Raw genomic sequence first — 17,368 nt, 5'->3', positions numbered from 1 at the left:
GCCCTAACTGAGTTAAGTTCAGTTCAGTGTATGACTTCCTAGTCACATAAGATTTATGTCAAAACGATTATCTTTTGAAATTCGCTAAATCATTGACATGTTATTGTACAAATTGTAATGTAGTAGTAGATAATAGTTTAGCGTGTAAGTGTTGATAGCCAATCACATTAGTTGTTTGTGTGTTATTTCTCAATGTCTGAATGGTGAACTGAGAAAACCAGCGTTAAAACAGTCATAATGGTGTTAAGGACTTTTTATGCCTTGGAGTTTGTAATTGCAAAGATAAAATGATGCACTGTCCAAACAATAAGTACATCCAGTGCAGCGATGTAGTGACATCCTCCAACATGACAAAAGTGACTGTGTCAAAATATCATAAACTGTTGGAAAGCAGCTGCACATTCATTCATTCATTCATTCATTCATTCATTCACATGCATTTATTGATGGTCTGTTTGTGAATTCATTATGTAATTATCCAAGTTGTGATGAGAATGTCTCCTAATTTGTAGAAATGATTGAATAATGTATATGTATATTTGAGAGCGGAGATATATAAATATCCCAAGTCAAAATATTCTTTCTACCTGATGCACAGGGATTTTCAACCTGATAGAGACTGATGTTTTATTAAAATGTTTTTACAGCTGAAGGATAACAGACCCAGAGGCAGGGGACTAAATGTACCATGATTGTTTTTGATGAATTCTTAGAAGAAATATGTAACAAGACTAAGTCAGCAGCTAAATTAGACCAAATTATTTTTTGTTACGACCACTGTCAAGTGTAGGTATTTAGGCAGCAGTGATTTTATTGAACTGAATCAGACTCATAGTTAGATGCTCACGCCAAGTATTAAGGTTAGGATTCATTTAATAACAAACACATATGGGCTCCATATTATCCCTCCCCCTTCACCTCACAGCTGTATTTCTTCTTGCTCACTTGCCTTTTATTAGAGCTAGACCAATAAAAAAGAAATATTGGACATTATTATCTTATTGCAAATATGTGTATCAGTGTACATGTCGGCCGGTAAGCAACAATATATTGCAGAACAAATATATCGCAGGACAAAAATGTCATCTCGGTTTGAGCATATAGTCTGTGGGTTTGAGGTGGTTTAGAAAGTGAAGCCTTTAAATAATTTGTCCACCAGAGAGCACTGTCAACTTAACTGTTAAATGTCTAAAAAATCCAGTATGAGTCAGACTATACTCTTCAAGTTTTCAATAAAAACTTCTGGGAATGTTCATTTGCTCTCAAACACAGCACACATATACGGCGATAAACCCAATGAAAGACAGTACAACACAAAATTTATTTTTCCATGAACAATTTTATTATCTAGTATTTGTGATCATCTTGAGAGTATCAAAAAATCTGTTGCAACATTTCAGCACTTAAAATATTTTGTTTTGTTGCTCACTTTGGATTAAAAGATGTATTTTGGTATTCAAATGCAGAAATTTCAGAAAACCATAGCTTAAATAATAACAGTTAAGTCTACACTAAATCTACATTTGGCACCTGAGTTAAGTCAGCAAAAATTACCTGTGGCTTTCAAATTAACCTTTTACATTAATGTACTACACTGACAACTTTGAACTTGAAACAGCAGCAGAACAGTTTTTGACATCTCAAGCGTTTTAAAAAAAGAACTATGTAAAATGCCTTTCTAGGAATCAAAACCATTGTAAATCTATCACATTTAAATTCAAATAATGTAAATGAAAACCAAAGAAAATCACTAAATAACAGAGACTTAAAGTTTCTTTGGTTAGGATTTTTTGTATTACAAAGATATAAAAATTGATTATGTTGCTCTTCACACATAGGGTTTCCTTTATGATAGTCAGAATCCTTCATTGTCACACCTGGACAGGAAATATAATGAGGAGATGAAATGAATTCTTCCCCGTGAAGCAATATTGGTGAACGGTGACAGATGATTCTCTACACAAAGAATAAATATCATCATCCATCACTAGCAGGACTCACTGGATCTTTGGTCTTGCGTGAATATCTCCACCTCCCATCATACCAAGGATCAACTGAGTGAAAAGCCACACCCATCTGAGGAAGCAGACAACTCTTTGGATAATAGCACCGGCATCACCGCTGCGTTTAGCAATGGTTTAGAAGGCAAATGGAACACAAGTCTGGGAGACTTGTGCTAAAGCTTTCACCAGAATAAAGCATCAAGAAAATTTACACTGAGAAAAGCATTCAAACCACCATACTAAGAGAAATTTACATCATTGGCAAGAACAATATTTTGGCAAACGCACCCTTAATATACATCAACTATATTTTTGGTTGCCTTATAATATCTATGGTATTATCAAAAACTCTTTGGGAACAGTTTTCCTGTCTTTGGATCTCATTATCTATAGTATGCAAAGCCCTTTTGATATTAAGGCCATATTAAAGCTTTGAGTTCAGTGCACTGAAAATGTCAAACAATAAGATATAAAGCTCAAATAGTTTGACAATATCTAATGCACTTGTTCTTTTCACAGCATACATCATTCAAAGACAAACAATGTGAAACAAAAGCTCTTTTAACCGTGAAAATAAAAGGGAGAGAACTTAAAAAATGAGGACCTCCAGATAATAATGCCCCGACAGAGGTAACAAGACATGGCAACGAAATGTTTTCACCTTGAGTGAGATAATACTGCACAACATGTGGTAAAAAGGAGGTAGTAATGTAAATACAAGAACAGAACACTGAGGTAGGTAATCAGTCAAAAGGGCTCAACTACACCCTTCACTCCAGTGGAAAGTAATTAAATATAATGAAAATGTATCACAGTACATTTCTGACATTCTTTTTAACATTCATCATGGGTGAGCTTTGGTTTAGGACAGACAACGCCAAACACAGGCAAACAGGTAGAAAGTTGTGAAAAAAATAGGAAATAAAATGTTATAATAAACATTCATACAAAATCCTGAGGTAGATCCGAAGCAAAAACACATCTCCTCCGTCCCAGCAGCTGGTTTCCTGATCCCTTGTGCCTCAGGAAATAACCCTGTGGCTCAACTCAGGAAGCAAACAAGGAAGAGGTGGTGTAGCTTCGGCTGCTGGAGAGCAGACACAGGCCGGGTGATGTCAGGATCCGGCTGTTTGGGACGTGTGCTGGGCGGGATGAGAGCCCTCCGAGGTGCAGCAGAGCCGGGAAGCATCAGTGGCGGGATGATGGTTGGGATGACTCAACATCTCCTCATTTTCCACTTCAAAAGACTGCTTCATCTCAGCGACAGTGGTAACATCGTCCGGCCCAAAAGATTCAGGTCTGGAGCTCTGGTTTGTCGAAGGGTTGCTCATCTCTTCGTTGCTTTCTTCGTTGGAGTAGTGTCCGGAGTCTCCTGTCTCTTGGCTGCCCTCACTGGTGTGAGAGCTCTCCGAGTGAAATGGTCCATAGATGATCTCCCGGGAAGAAGGCGGCAGGGGCGCTGAGCCTAAATGCTCGTCATACCTCAGAACAACCTTGCCAGTCTCATACAAACTGGCTCTGCTCTCCACCTAAAGATAAAGAATCACGAGATAGAAATTCAGATAAAAAGAAATCTGAATAAAAAGAAAGCTGATTGACAAGAATAATGTCACATCACTTACATCACTTTGAGCAGGATTCCTGATCTCCCTCCTGAAGAGGAACCACCTCTTGCTTTGATTCTTGTTGCTGACTGGACCGGCACTATTTATGACAATGTTGGATCCACCCTAGGTACATGAAATTTGTATGAGAAAGACATACTCTTTAAACAGTCCTGTGCTCTATTAAACATAAAACATGCACCTGTGATCATCAGAAGCCCATGTGTTTTGTTTCACTCACCTTGGCATCTAAAAAGTGACAATTTATCATGGGTATAAGGGCCTCGACATTCTCTGCATGGCCTTCATTAGGCAGGGATACACCAGCACGTGGACCTTCACCAGTTCCTACAGCGATGACTTTGTGACTGAAGGATTTTCTATTAGCCGTAAAAAAAATAATGATGTAAACAAATGTCAGAAAAATCTCATAGTTTCTGTTTTACAGTATAATTATTAACTGTTTTTAATTGTTTCAAATGATTATAATCAGTACCTTGGTCTGCCCTTGCTGATGAGGATCAAGGCACACATAACAATACAGGCCAAGGCGATGCTCACACCAACAATGATCCCCGTCATTGACCTCTGGTCTATGTGGTAAAGACCATCAGAAAACACTGGAAGATAAACAGGTGGTACAGTGGAGAGGACATTAAAGGACAACACAAGTTAATACTGCTGTTTAACAAAACTTCACATTCCCTACAGGCCAAAATGCACTAACTACATAAGTGGTCAAAATGTTAGTTAAGACCAGAATCTGGTGTCTATATATAAAATTGTAGAAGTGCATTAAAAAGTACAATATGTTTTTATCAGAAAAAAAAACAACAAACTTCTCCATATTCATATCTTAATATGAAAATACTGTAACTACAAATGTTTTTCCAGAAAAAAAAACAAGATTTACAATTTAACTTGAAATTTGAAAACTAAACTTGAATTGAAATGTAAAGAATATGTGAGGAGCCATCACTCACTCAAATGAGTGTCAGAATGACATGTATGGTTTTCTGCATATGTACAGCAATAAACAACAAAATGCAGTTCTGTCAACATAAGATAAAATTATATAAAGTTGGGCTCAGATTAAACCTAAGTGGCATCACAACCTTAATAACAGTATAGCCCACGAAGTTCCATATGGAAAATTCACACCATTTCATTTCAACCTAAGAACACTAACACCAATAAAACCAGTAAAAACTATAATGTATAGCTTTTACTATCATACATAAATAATAAATGAATCAATGAGTCATCAAGATGAGACGTTTCTATCATATATGCATCAGTGTTTCATGAGGCTTACCTGTTGTGTCCGGGGAGCTGTCAGAGTGCCTTGGGTTCTTGCTCCGGTGGGTGTTTCCCCGCTTTAACGCCAGCTCCACAATGTTAGAGAATGGCCCATCACCGACCTGATTGGAGGCAGAGATCTTCACCAGGTAGATGTTTCCTGGCTCCAGCTTCTCCAGCAGAGCCATAGTATGGCTTCCTGTAAATGGCAGCAGAATCACACAGTGAAGATTAGAAGTTCAGAAAACGAATACTGGTGCACTTAATGTTGCATAAATAACTGTAGACAGCATATATAATTTTTTATACCTTCCTATGACAGGTACACCTGAAGCATTCAGGTGATACACAACCAACTAAAACAAGTGCTGAGGGTGTGTCCCTATGTGGTTGGTGATAAATTTCTTAGGTATTGTAGATGAATGAAATTCAACAAAGTCAGATGTATTGAAGAGTTTCTGGGGAGCAAAATGTTCTCATTGTTCAAAACGTGCCCTAAAACATTCATAGTCATAGTCTATGGGGGATAAACTTTGGAATATTCAGTTGTATTTTATTTATCATTACTTTATTTATGTGATACAATGTACTACTCACCCTCCCTCTGAATTATTTGCCAGCGCCCAGCCATCCAGGCTTTCTGGGAAGCATACAGGATGGTATAGTGTGTAACCACCACATTGCGCTCTGTGGGCTCCCTCCACGACACCAGAGCAGTGTCGTCCTCAATCAGAGTTACTCGCAATCCCACAGGAGGTTGGCTGGGTGCTGTACACAGAGAAGTCACATTTATAATAGAAATATGGAATATAGAGAAATATGGAATAATCTGATATGAGTCTGCACTGCAGAAGAAATAGTGGGGTACACAGAAAGCAACATAATCATGACAAAATGATGTTACAGTCCAATTTATTACCTGCTGGCAGCGTTTGGTGGTAAACAACAGAACTCCAGGGACTGGACATCTGGTCCACATGGAGACGCACAACAAACTCATAGCGAGTGTTTGGATCCAAATTTTGAACCATCACACTCTGTTTGGTGCTGTGGACAAACAACATGCTTACATTATGGGCATTTGGCAGGAAATAATCCAGAGCTACTTACTGTATGACATGTACAACTGTAGGGGAAGCTTAAAATCCTGTGTCATCAATTACAGCCAATGATAAGCCTTATCCACCCCTTATCGTTTGCAAACATGTAATACTTATGCAAGCAAACCAAAAATATGTTTTGGAGGCTTTAAATGTCATGCCAGAGGTAAAATATTAAATTGATTTTGGTTCTCAGCTTACATTTGTATGTAGCGTATGGCAGAGGCGTTGTGGGTGCCCACAGGTGTACAGCGGACTGTATAGCTAACAGTCTTTCCAGAGGGGAAAGCAGGACGGCTCCAACGGAGGGACACTGCAGATGAATTACTGGCCAAGACAGTCACATGATCTGGAGGTGGAGGGGCTGCTGCCAGTTGGTCTCTAGCTGCTGAATGATGCAAACAAAATATATTTTTTCATCACATTTCCGAATTTGAGAGGAGGTTCTATGTTAATTTAAATTGTAAGACTTCTGAAATAAACAAATAGAGAGCTGTACTTACACACACATCCTGGAGTACTAACTGTTTGGTCTGTCTGATAGCCATCTCCAGCTTGACTGACAGCCAGAATCTTGACATGATACTTTCTCCTTGGATCTGGAAAACAAATGATCAATTTTCAACTGCTACTACAACTGAAGGCTGCTCAAACTGACATTACTATAATTGCACAAAGCAGCTTGTGCAATTATCGTGCTTGTGCAATTTCAAACAAATAATCTAATACGGGCAAAATAACTTGGCTAATAATGCCAAAGCCTTAAAAATCTAACAAATAGAGCAGTATCTAATGGATAAAAGGCAAAGAGACACTTTGACACTTAGCTGCAGGAGGGGAGGTTTGTAGGTCATAACTGGACACCCCCCATGCATGGGTAATTCGTGGTCTCTTGAGTCACAACAACCTCTCATTTATCATGTGTTGTCATGTGTAAGGAGCATAAGAAAGATATACAGGCCCCAAGGCACAGTAAATATGGTGACATGATCAATAACACACAAATGATACTTTCTTTTCCCCTTTGAAAGCCTATAAAGATTTTACAGCTATAAAACCTTATTAGCACTAGATTGTGCTTTAAACACAATACAAACAAAGAAAGTAACTAACTTTAAGGAGAACAAAAGAGATGGATAAGGTAAAATGTGATGTTGTTTGTATTGTACACTTTGAATAATTACGGACACAAAAGACTGTAAGAAGGCCTGGCTGGAAGACATCAGAGAGATTGATGAGGTCTAGGGGTTCGCAGCTTTCGTTTGAATATGTGCAACAAATTTTGTGTTTTAACTTAAAAAACTACAACTGCCTCAGCTCCTAAATCAGGACATTTTAGGGAGTGTTAAGATTTGTTTTATGCTTCCAGTGTGAAAGGTCAGCGTATGGGTATTGACCAGTGAGGGCAGTGTGTCCAGGCCTGTTGTGGGGGCTGGGCCAGGGGCAGTGTTCAGCTGCTGGGATCCTAGGCCCATGGGACTGGGGGGGTTTGACTGGGGTCACCAGGTCAGGCCAAGATAGAACAGAAGGAATCTGGGCGCAGAACTGTGGGATAGGAGCTGGGCCCCTTTTGTTTCCCCTTTCACATTCTTCCTACTGGCCTTGTATTATAGCCTTCAACTTGGAGCAAACATGGCTCCAAAACAGAAGTTATATTGTCAACAGTGATATTATAAATCTGGAACCAATGACGGTGGCTTGTGATACTGTCCATACAGAGCCATAATAAAAGGTTTGACATTTTGAGCAAGTAATTACAGAAAATATTACAAAAACATTTAAGTTAAAAACAATAACTCACACTATACCTGTTTCTATTTCATTAGTTCATTATTTTGGAGCCAAACTGTGCCTGAAGGCTAACATCAGACAAAATTATACAGTTTTGATCAGTATGGCCCTGGTTTATATTGCATATAGATTGCTGTGGGTTATTTACATGGACAGCAGATGACCAGTGGGGGTGGGGTCCTAATCCAAGACTGCTGTCTCACGGCTAGAGGTCAGTGGCTTGGCCCAGCTCTGGCCAATCCCAGGGGTCTTTGTTTGTCTGCTCCAGTGTCCAGCTAAAAGGGGGTAGTGACCAGAGTCTTACAGGGCAGGTCTGGCCCTGGATACAACACAATGGCCAGGGGTAATTATGCAAGCTGCAGGATGGGAAATGGTGGTGGGAGGGACATCTGGACCCTGACCTCTAACCCTGGGAGCTAGATTTCACACAATACTGCAGCCGGACTAAAGAGGGCTTCTGGTTAGGAAAGAGGGGTCGCCCAGCACAGGGGGTGAAAATGCAAATGCACCATCCAACTGCCCACTGAATAAAATTGAGCAGTGCAAAAGACAAGTGATCTGTCACTATCTGCAGTCTCAACACCCTAACAGAGGTCTAGATGGTAGAAATGCACTAAAACAGTCAAATATAATCTTATGTTTTCCGTTCACTCCACTATCCTGTGACCCCACAACTTGTCAGCTGTAACAACAAGAGAGCATCACTCACCAAGGCCACTGATGGTGTAGGTATAGGTTTGAGCCTGCAGTTGGATGTTGGGCTGCTCTGGTTGGCCTTCCTCATGGTAACACAGCCGGTAACCCTGGACAGCCACAGACTCTGAGGAGGTTTGCCAGCGTGCTACTATAGAGGTGCAGTTAAGCGGCTCAAGTTGAAGAATAGGGGCTGTAGGCACTAAGGGAGGGGGGTTGGAAACAGCAGGCACTGGATCAATAAACACTCATATTTATAATATTACTGAGCACAAAGAAAGACTGAACTGACTGACTGAACCCTGAACAACAACAAAAAAAGATGGAAGATGGAACATCACTGCATTAAGATAATGTTTTTTCAGAAGAGTCAATTCATATTGAGAATTTCGGGTGTTTGTTATAATTTCAGCTGCCTCCTGGAAGAAAATATGCAGCTGGCTTTGTAGCAACAATTACCAATCTACACATTATCCTCAAATCAAAAATGTAGAATACTCTTTGTGATCAACATATACGCCTTAATATATAACCAAACTTCTGAAAACAAGAAAAGCTTTGGTGGACAAACAGCCTCCCCCAACACACCAGGCCATGAAAAGAGGCTATTCTTTCCCCCACATAGACGCCTGAGGCCCTCTCTTTATGACCCATGACTGAGGCCGCTCTCACATCACTGACAGCGAAGGGCAAAGGTTCCTGGGTAACCAACACAAAGACTGTGGGACAATGCTACAAGAGCAAAGTCTAGTCATGAGCCGGCCACTCTGCGTGAGCTCTAGTGACCCTCATGGTATTCTAAGAACAGAAAAACACTGATGTGCCAAAAGCAAAAGGATAGCCAGTTGCCAGTTTACCACCATGTGAATCTATTACTCTATAGCATGTACTTGTTGTTTTCTTATTATTCTATTGAGGATCCCTAACTTTGACCCACTTAAATAAACTCTAATCTGCATTAAAACTTAGTAAGAAATTAAGTAAAAAAAGCTCTATACAACCATGTCATGAGATTGCATAGAAAAAATGCAAAAATTACTTTAAAATACCAGCTCTCAAAGTTTCTTAACATTTCCTTCTCAGCCATCTGCAGGTTTACCTTTGTTGCTGGAGGTCTTGGGTGTCCGGTGCGAGGTCCATGCTGAAGGCTCACACCAGCCCACACGGGTGGCTGCAGCCATACGGAGCAGATAGATGGTATCAGGCTGCAGGCCCTCCAGCTGATATTCAGTGCTATTCTGAGGTAGCTCCACAGAGGTGACGGTGTTGTCTGCAGCTGTGCGATAGGATAGTCTGTATGCAGACACCTGGCCACGGCTCACCTTGGCTGGCAGCGGCTTCCAGTTCACCTGGATATCTGTTGAGCTGGAGCTGATCAGACTTAGCTCTGGGGTACGCAAAGGCACTGCAGAAAGACAAGAATATCACAGACATGCTTGACACTGAATGCATCTCTTCAGAATACAAACTTGTTGGCAAAAAGCTGGACTAACATATATTTATCTATTATTCACACAAATTTGCTGTTAGTGAGTAGAATATACAAGAAAACTCTGCTAACGAAAGCACGCCCATCCCCCTTATTTCCACTCAAAATGGGCTCTGAGTACACACCACTTGCATGCATGTTAGCTTAACTACCAAAGTGATTTATTGCATGGAATGCTGGGAGGCTCAATGCTCTATGCTTACCATCCTCCAGGGTATGTTGACTGACTTGGTCTGACATACGACTGGCTCCCATTGGCATATAAGCCACGATGTAAAAGCTGTAGTTTCGAGCTGGCTCAAGGTCATCGATGATATAACTGGTCGTGTCGTTGCCAATAACAACTTGGTATTCTTCGTTGTTTGACCCTGACATGCAACAGATCAGAAAGTTAGGAAATAGGTTAAGATTATCCAAAGAAGAAGAAACTTCTTTGAAAGGCTGTCAAGCATCTACCATGTAAACAGCCAGTGTTATGAAAGGCTTGATGCTTATAGTTTCCCAGTGTCACTCATGCCTTCTACAAACATATGCAATACTAGGCACAGCAACACAACTGCCTCCAGGCCCCTTGAAGCCAATTCAATTACACATCAACAAACATGTTTGCTACAAAGGCAGATATGATTACATAGAGTTATTTAACTGTCAATTCAATGCTTAAAGTTAAATATCTCCTTACATTACTAGTTTGAAATACTGTGAGGCTTCTAAAAAGTTACGCTGTCCCTTTAACTGCAAGCAGAATGAGCTGGGGAGTGGACAATGGGTTGTCTAAGCCTGTTGTTATTTCAGTGAAGTTGCCATTCTGAGTCCTCCTTGACCTCTGCTCTGTGCAGCATCAACAGATGGCCTTCACCAAGGAAAGTTAATCACATGTGTGAGTGAGATTGTCTATTGTGGTTGACTGTCATCCTCGATCTCTTCACACCTTCTTTCCTTGTTCTCTCCTCGTTTTTTTTTTTAGCTCAAATGCAAAACCTGAAACATAATTCACTGGTTCCTCCTCTTGGCCTCACCTTCAGCCTTCATGTAATGGATGGAGTAGGCAATGACTTTGTCTGCATTGTAGAGTGGTCTCTCCCAGGCCAGTAAGATAGCAGAGCTTGAGATGGTCTCAGCATGGATATTTCTCGGTGCACTGGGTCTGTCCTCGGACATGACGACAATAAGGCGAGCCAAGGACAGCACAGAGCCCTGTTCACTCTCTGCCATGCATTGATAGATGGCATCATCCTCAGGGATGATCTGGGTAATCACCAATTTACTGTGAACCAATAAAAAACAATAAAAATCAGCAAAAATCAAAGAAAAGTTACTTCAATACTTTTAATTTTATTCAACTGAGGGAGGTTGATAGTACTTAGTTATCTCTGATTGAGACCACTACTGTTGTAATTTACCTGTTATACATTTTAATCCTTCCATTCAAGTGAACCTCTTCTCCATTCTTCAGCCAGCTGATGCGTGGTGGAGGCACTCCCTCTGCTTGGCACATAAACCTAGCTGTGCCTGCTCTTGGACGGGTCTGGCTCTCAGGCCTCTCAACAATGGATGGTGGCTCTGAAACAGAGGTTTAAGACAAATGTCATGAAAACACAGTCTTGACAAACACTAACTGTTTGACATCTTGCACCACACAGTGTCTCTACAAGCACACATTCTCTGAGTGTAAAGATTAGTTCACATCTGCAAATGTTTTTGTTGTACTATGGAACATGGGTTACAAGGCGTAGACAGTAGATGGGGTCTATGGTGAACGCATGTGACCCTCTTAATGTTTACAGTACCTAGAACTGTGAGGTTAGCTGCAGCAATAGTGTAGTTGCGCGTTCCAGGGGTAGTGGCCCTGCAGAGGTAGACACCACTGTGCTTGGAGCTGACATCAGTAATAATCAGGTTCCCATTCCCCAGCACTTTGGCATTGTACACATCGATGGGTTTACTGTCAGCCCGGCTCCAGGAGATGATGGGCCAGGGGTTGCCTGTGGCCACACACTCCAGCACCACAGTTTGGTGAAGAGAAACTGTGACATTCTGAGGTCCAGCAATGATTCTGGGCCTCTGACGTGGTTTAGGACGTGCACCTTCACGAGAAAAGGAACATTTTGAAGAATTAATTAAGTTGTCTAAACGGTATGACAGTTATATGATGGTTTAATCAGGTGTAATCTCTTTACCTTGGTTGACAGTTAGCATGGCTTCTCGACTCTTCAAGCGGCTGCCGATGTTAGTTGCCACACATCGATACTGTCCAGCATCTTCCAGCTGTACATTGTGAATCTGAAGGACTCCATTGGGCAAAACAGTAATTCTACAAACACACAAAAGTAACATTAGGTTAAACTGGACAGCTGCAGAATGTGGCGACATAAAACAACTCATACGTTACAAATACATGACAAAATAAAGTTTATTATATGGGGACAACTATATGATGGTGTCTTAAATGACTCAAGGCATGTCAGCAGGTACCTGTCTGTCTGTAGTGGTAATGTGCTTTGGTTGAGCTCCCAGGTGATGGTAGCAAGAGGGCTGGAGGTGACCGCACAGGAGAATCGTGCCACTGACCCCTCAGTCACCACCATAGGCACAGGATGCAACACAAACTCTGAGATACCTGTGGAAAAAATAAATGATCAGTCAAGGCCGGAAATATCAGTAGCATAAAATTCTTACCCTAATCCTTATAAAGCTCCTCTAAAATCTTATTTACTTATTGGGCCATTAATGGGTATTTGTTTTAGTCGTGGGCTAGTGCATTAGATAATTTACATGATTATTTACAAAAATGTATTATGCAGTTAGTTGTGATAGTCACACATTAAATACAGCATTTTTTTCCACTTTTGGTAAAACATTATACATTATGCATGCAAAGCCCTGACTTTGATGGATGTTAACTGATTCTATGAAAGGAATTGATTTCTGTAAGACACCATGATCTTGCTTTTGTGCAGATGAGCTTTCAGGTCCCATACTGACCAGCTGGTCCAATCAATGGATCAATTGATGAATGACACTGAATGATGCATTTTTATAGATAAAAACGAATCAATTCAGTTTGGATAAGAAGGGCTGCAAGCAACCACCAGGAAAAGAAAATATGTAGAATAATGTTGTAATACAAAAGTAAAGCTATTTCTTGTAGAAGTCAAGGATGACACATTACAAAACGGCAAAAATATTCAAATTTAGTCAGTGTCATGTCACACATTTTACAGCTATGCATATGTACATGTGTTTACTTAGACCCTGATATATAGGCACTGATATAAGTATAAATATACCTGCTTTACATTAACTAATACAGTGGTGCACAGTTTGCTGAGTCACGTTCTGTTGATGTGCATTCAAAAGGTCTTTCAATAATCACCACAAATAAGACACCCCCAATCTGCATTAATCTGAAGAACACTATAAAATATGACCAGTGACCTTCATTCATTAAGGTGATAACTCTCTCCCTTCCCCCTCACTCACAGGAAGGAAGTCAATATCATGTTAAAGAAAATCAATACCCTGTTCTCCCACTGAAACTCCACATTCAAATCCTGAGCTTTGGGAGATCCAAATTAAAGAGCAATCCTTTAATTTAAGACCTAATCTCATCAATACTACACAAATAAACTGGTAACCCTGTTTATGTGCTGTGCATTAGGGGTTTAGCCTACACCAGAATCAGAAATGATGACCCTTCGTGGTTTGCTTGTAAGGTATTCCTTAGAAATGGCCGTATGTTTTTGTTTAAGGTACATGACAGCCAAATCCCATGCCAAAATATATTGAATTATCTTCCAACAGTCTGTATTGTCATGAGGTCAGGAAGAATCCACCTATTCTGTCTCCAAACAACATGCCTGACTGGTGAGCATCATGAAAAATCCTCAGCGCCTGGCAGGAAATTAAATATAATATGTTGTTTACTCTCATCTGGGAGACAACAGAGCATCTTTGCTCTTGGTGGGACCAGAGATGTAGATGGTGGGTGTGGCCTGCACAGACTGATCCGCTAATTTGGTCACCTCTGTTGTATGGAACAAATCAATGTCTAGGTCAAACAGCACAAAGGTTTCTCTAAAGAGGTCAGAGTTCGCTTCAACCCCCTGTCCATTCAATTTTAGCCCAAACTGGGCAGCAGATCGAAGTCAGTTTACCACTGGTTCACAAAAGAACACCTTGTGAGTCTTATGTGGTTTATCTCCTCAAATAAATGCTATTTTGTAAAACCATATCATAGAAAAGCCCTTATTGAACTTAGTGAACTTATTTTGCAAATACTATGAGAAATATATGACAGATATCTGACTACCTCTCTAAATCTAAGAGGTACTGAAACTGGTGATGTTGTCCAAGCACTGCAAGGAAAATACTTCCTGGATGTAAATATATTTTGAAAGGACCAAGACTATTTACTGTGGAATTTCGAGTTCACTCATTCACATGACAAACTGGCCTTTCTTTTAAAAAGGGCTCAGCTTGACAGGGCGACAGAGGGAGTGATCCAGAGAAAGGGATTGTGGGCTGGGAGAGAGAACAGCAGGGCAGCCCAGGCAGAGCAGGCCTGTGACATCACAAAGCCTTTCCTCGCTGACCCATGACCCCGGGACCTCTGGACAGAAGGGGAGCACAGAGGAGGCCCATCCTCCACTCCCCGCCCACAGCTGACCAAAAACCTTTAACCCTTTCACTGACAAAGGCTGGACCCCGAGTCAAACTTGACTTTAAAAGATCTTTATGTGGTAGAAAACCTTTTTTTGCCATCAGTTAGATTGGCAACAGCCACAACAAGACTGTCAGAGAGTTGGTGTATGAAAAAGCTGCTAAGAATTATCTCCCAGTTTGCATTTCTGCATTTATAAATCTCCTCCTGCATGATAGTTGTATCTAGGTCTTCATTGTTTTGTTCTGTTGAGTATCACATTTAACAAAATTTTCTATCTTCAGTGTCCTTGTCAAAATCAGTATATATCAGAAGGTTGTTCTAGTTTCCATGACACCAGTCATGGGATATCCTTTCTAAGACCTGTGGAAAGCGGCCATGGTAGACCAGGCCCAGTGAATAGACACAGCTGCCCTGTCCACTGATATGTGGACAAACAAATGCCCTGGAAACCTAGCCTTTTCTTCTGGAGCAGTCAGGGGCACTCCAAACAAAGGCTAAAAGGCAAATGGCCTTTCACAGATTCCTCTGTGTAGCAGACCATTCAGCAATTACACAGCCACAGCCTGCAGTGACAATGCCATTACCATGCAAGAGAGAGAGAGAAGGCTAATTTCTAACTTTTTGCCAATGTTTCTTGACCACTTCCACACATGATCAGGTGCCACTTCCCCTCAAAACAAGGAAGAGACAGTGTACTCGGCCTCAGGGCTGCCTCTTTATGGAGTATTTATGAGCCTTTAGATTGACTCTCCATCTTTCTTTACTGTCTCTTAAAATGTTCCTATAACTGGACTCACAGCTTTAAACTCAAGCATAGTGGAGTCTGAACAACTTCCACTTACATGGAAACCCAGACTTTAGGTTCAGGTTTTGACTCAGTAAAAAAAAGAGAGTACATCTGCTTCCCATCTCTAGGTTATTACCCCATGAACTTGCTATTCTTATGCCTGCATGTTGAAGTGAATACCATCAACACCGAACCCACTCCATCTTGGTCCAGTCAGTGGAAAACAAGAATAAAGTCCATGCTAGCCCCAGAGAATTTGTTTCACTCTGTGCTCCATACTTACTGGCGATAGTCAGACGTGATCTTTGGCTTAGGATAGCTCCGTATTTGTTCTGGGAGAGGCACTGGTAGAATCCTTCATCTGAATCCTCCTTGGTATGTTTTATCTTTGGTATGTACAAGGAGCCATTGGGCAGAAACTGTATGTGTTCGCTTTCTGCCAAACGAACTCCATTCTTTAGCCACTTGATGGTGACTGGAGGCTGCCCATGAGCCTGACAGTCCAAAACAGCAGGGTCCTTTGGTAGCACAGTAACATCACTGGGCTCTGTGATGAAGGACAACTCGCTGAAACATAAAACACCTGGAGGAAAACAACAGGAACATTAGTAAAGAGTTTGGTATGTCTCCGAGTAGAGGGATACTAAAGACAGCTGCACAACAACAGCAACGACATGCCTGACAGACCATATATATTATGTACTACACAGGTATTAAGGAAACTATGTTGCTATTACAGGAAAATATAAACAATAAATAAATAAAAATAAAAGCTCATACAGAATGATGTTACTGAGAAACATTACATTTTGTGACACACTGTATGTCTTGACACAAATGTTGAAGTAATAGCAGGTGTATTAGTTACTGTGTAATGCGCTATCCTGACAAAAAGAAAAAAACATGACTCTTTCAGGAACAACGAGGTGTTTTATGTTTGCTGCCAGTCAAACACATCGGACACAGAGATGATGAGCATCCAAACCGACCTCACACAGTGACAGAGAAGCGCCAGACTCACAGAAAGTGCACAGTTAGACAACAACCTGTGGCAACATCACTGTGGCTCATTAAACAACACCGTCTTTTCACAGAATAGTTATATATATATATATATATATATATATATATATATATATATATGTCTGTTTCGGTCCGCGGACCACGAGTCAGGGCAGCGCACCTACTAACAACGATCCCATCAATCACAAAACAAGACCCTCACCTGATGAAGGAAGAAACAAAACAAAAAGCAGCCAGCGCCTGTAGACTTTCATCTTAAACTTCGCCATTTATCACGACTGTTGTGTCATTTTCCTTCCCCGGCGCGGACCGCCGCTCTCCTGCGTGCTGCTCCTAGATCCCCAAACCCACTTCTGCCGGCGGCGGAGGACCAGAGGCTGCACAGGGGCAGAGCCGGGGACCCCCTCCACCCCGCCCTCTCACGCATGCGCTGACACCACAGGCCGGACGCAAACGTGTGCGTGCGTGTGCGTGTGTGTTTATGTGTGTGTGTGTGTGTGTGTGTGTGGTTGTCTCAAAATGGGGTCCGGGGACCTCAGGGGCCCCCGGGAGGACCTCACACAGAATGCGGAACTGGAGAGTTTCCTCTGCTGATTGACTCATTACACCTCCAGAATGATGCGGCCTTACTCTCTCCTGTGAGATCCTCACCTGGAGTAGGACCTGGGAGCTCATCAGGTACAATAAAATAACCAAACTCAACCAAAGATAAATAATTGTGAACTTTGAAAAGCGCCCAGACACAAGAAGCATTAAACTACACTTTAATGCAACCTACAGCTTCTCAATATTAATAATCTTCACATTTTGTTCTTTGACATAAATAACTGTAAACTTTGAAAAGTGCCCACACACACAAAGTCTTAAGCTACACTTCAATGCAACCTACAGCTTCTCCCTCTGAATTGTATTC

At 41.1% G+C, this 17,368-nt stretch overlaps 1 protein-coding gene across 1 annotated transcript; it reads right to left on the bottom strand.

Moving 5' to 3' along the window:
* Positions 1 to 1,319: 1,319 nt before the first annotated feature.
* LOC139631836 (protogenin B-like) lies at positions 1,320 to 16,859 on the bottom strand. Its single transcript, XM_071496440.1, has 19 exons — positions 16,658 to 16,859; positions 15,716 to 16,015; positions 12,455 to 12,599; positions 12,160 to 12,293; positions 11,770 to 12,066; positions 11,383 to 11,542; positions 10,999 to 11,246; positions 10,183 to 10,347; positions 9,590 to 9,895; positions 8,507 to 8,692; positions 6,510 to 6,605; positions 6,208 to 6,394; positions 5,826 to 5,953; positions 5,504 to 5,674; positions 4,923 to 5,105; positions 4,104 to 4,227; positions 3,849 to 3,987; positions 3,626 to 3,733; positions 1,320 to 3,532 (listed from the first exon to the last, which is right to left on the bottom strand). Exons 1-19 carry the CDS (start codon positions 16,722 to 16,724, stop codon positions 3,119 to 3,121), a joined length of 3,558 nt encoding a protein of 1,185 aa, XP_071352541.1. The 5' UTR covers positions 16,725 to 16,859; the 3' UTR covers positions 1,320 to 3,118.
* Between the last annotated feature and the right edge of the window lie 509 nt (positions 16,860 to 17,368).

The sequence above is a fragment of the Trachinotus anak genome, unplaced genomic scaffold, assembly GCF_046630095.1.
Source record: "Trachinotus anak isolate AG129_WGS33_773 ecotype Australia unplaced genomic scaffold, CSIRO_AGI_Tana_v1 ptg000002l, whole genome shotgun sequence".
NCBI lineage: Eukaryota > Metazoa > Chordata > Actinopteri > Carangiformes > Carangidae > Trachinotus > Trachinotus anak.
This window is presented reverse-complemented; position numbering and strand designations above follow the sequence as displayed.

Bases quoted from the DNA above. Each gene is read 5' to 3' on its own strand.
- LOC139631836 (XM_071496440.1), bottom strand. From the start codon at position 16,724: ATGGCGAAGTTTAAGATGAAAGTCTACAGGCGCTGGCTGCTTTTTGTT. The intron at 12,600-15,715 runs GTAAGTATGGAG...TTTTTTCCACAG, and splicing joins ATCACGTCTGACTATCGCCA to GTATCTCAGAGTTTGTGTTG. The intron at 3,533-3,625 runs GTAAGTGATGTG...CTTTATCTTTAG, and splicing joins GGAATCCTGCTCAAAGTGAT to GTGGAGAGCAGAGCCAGTTT.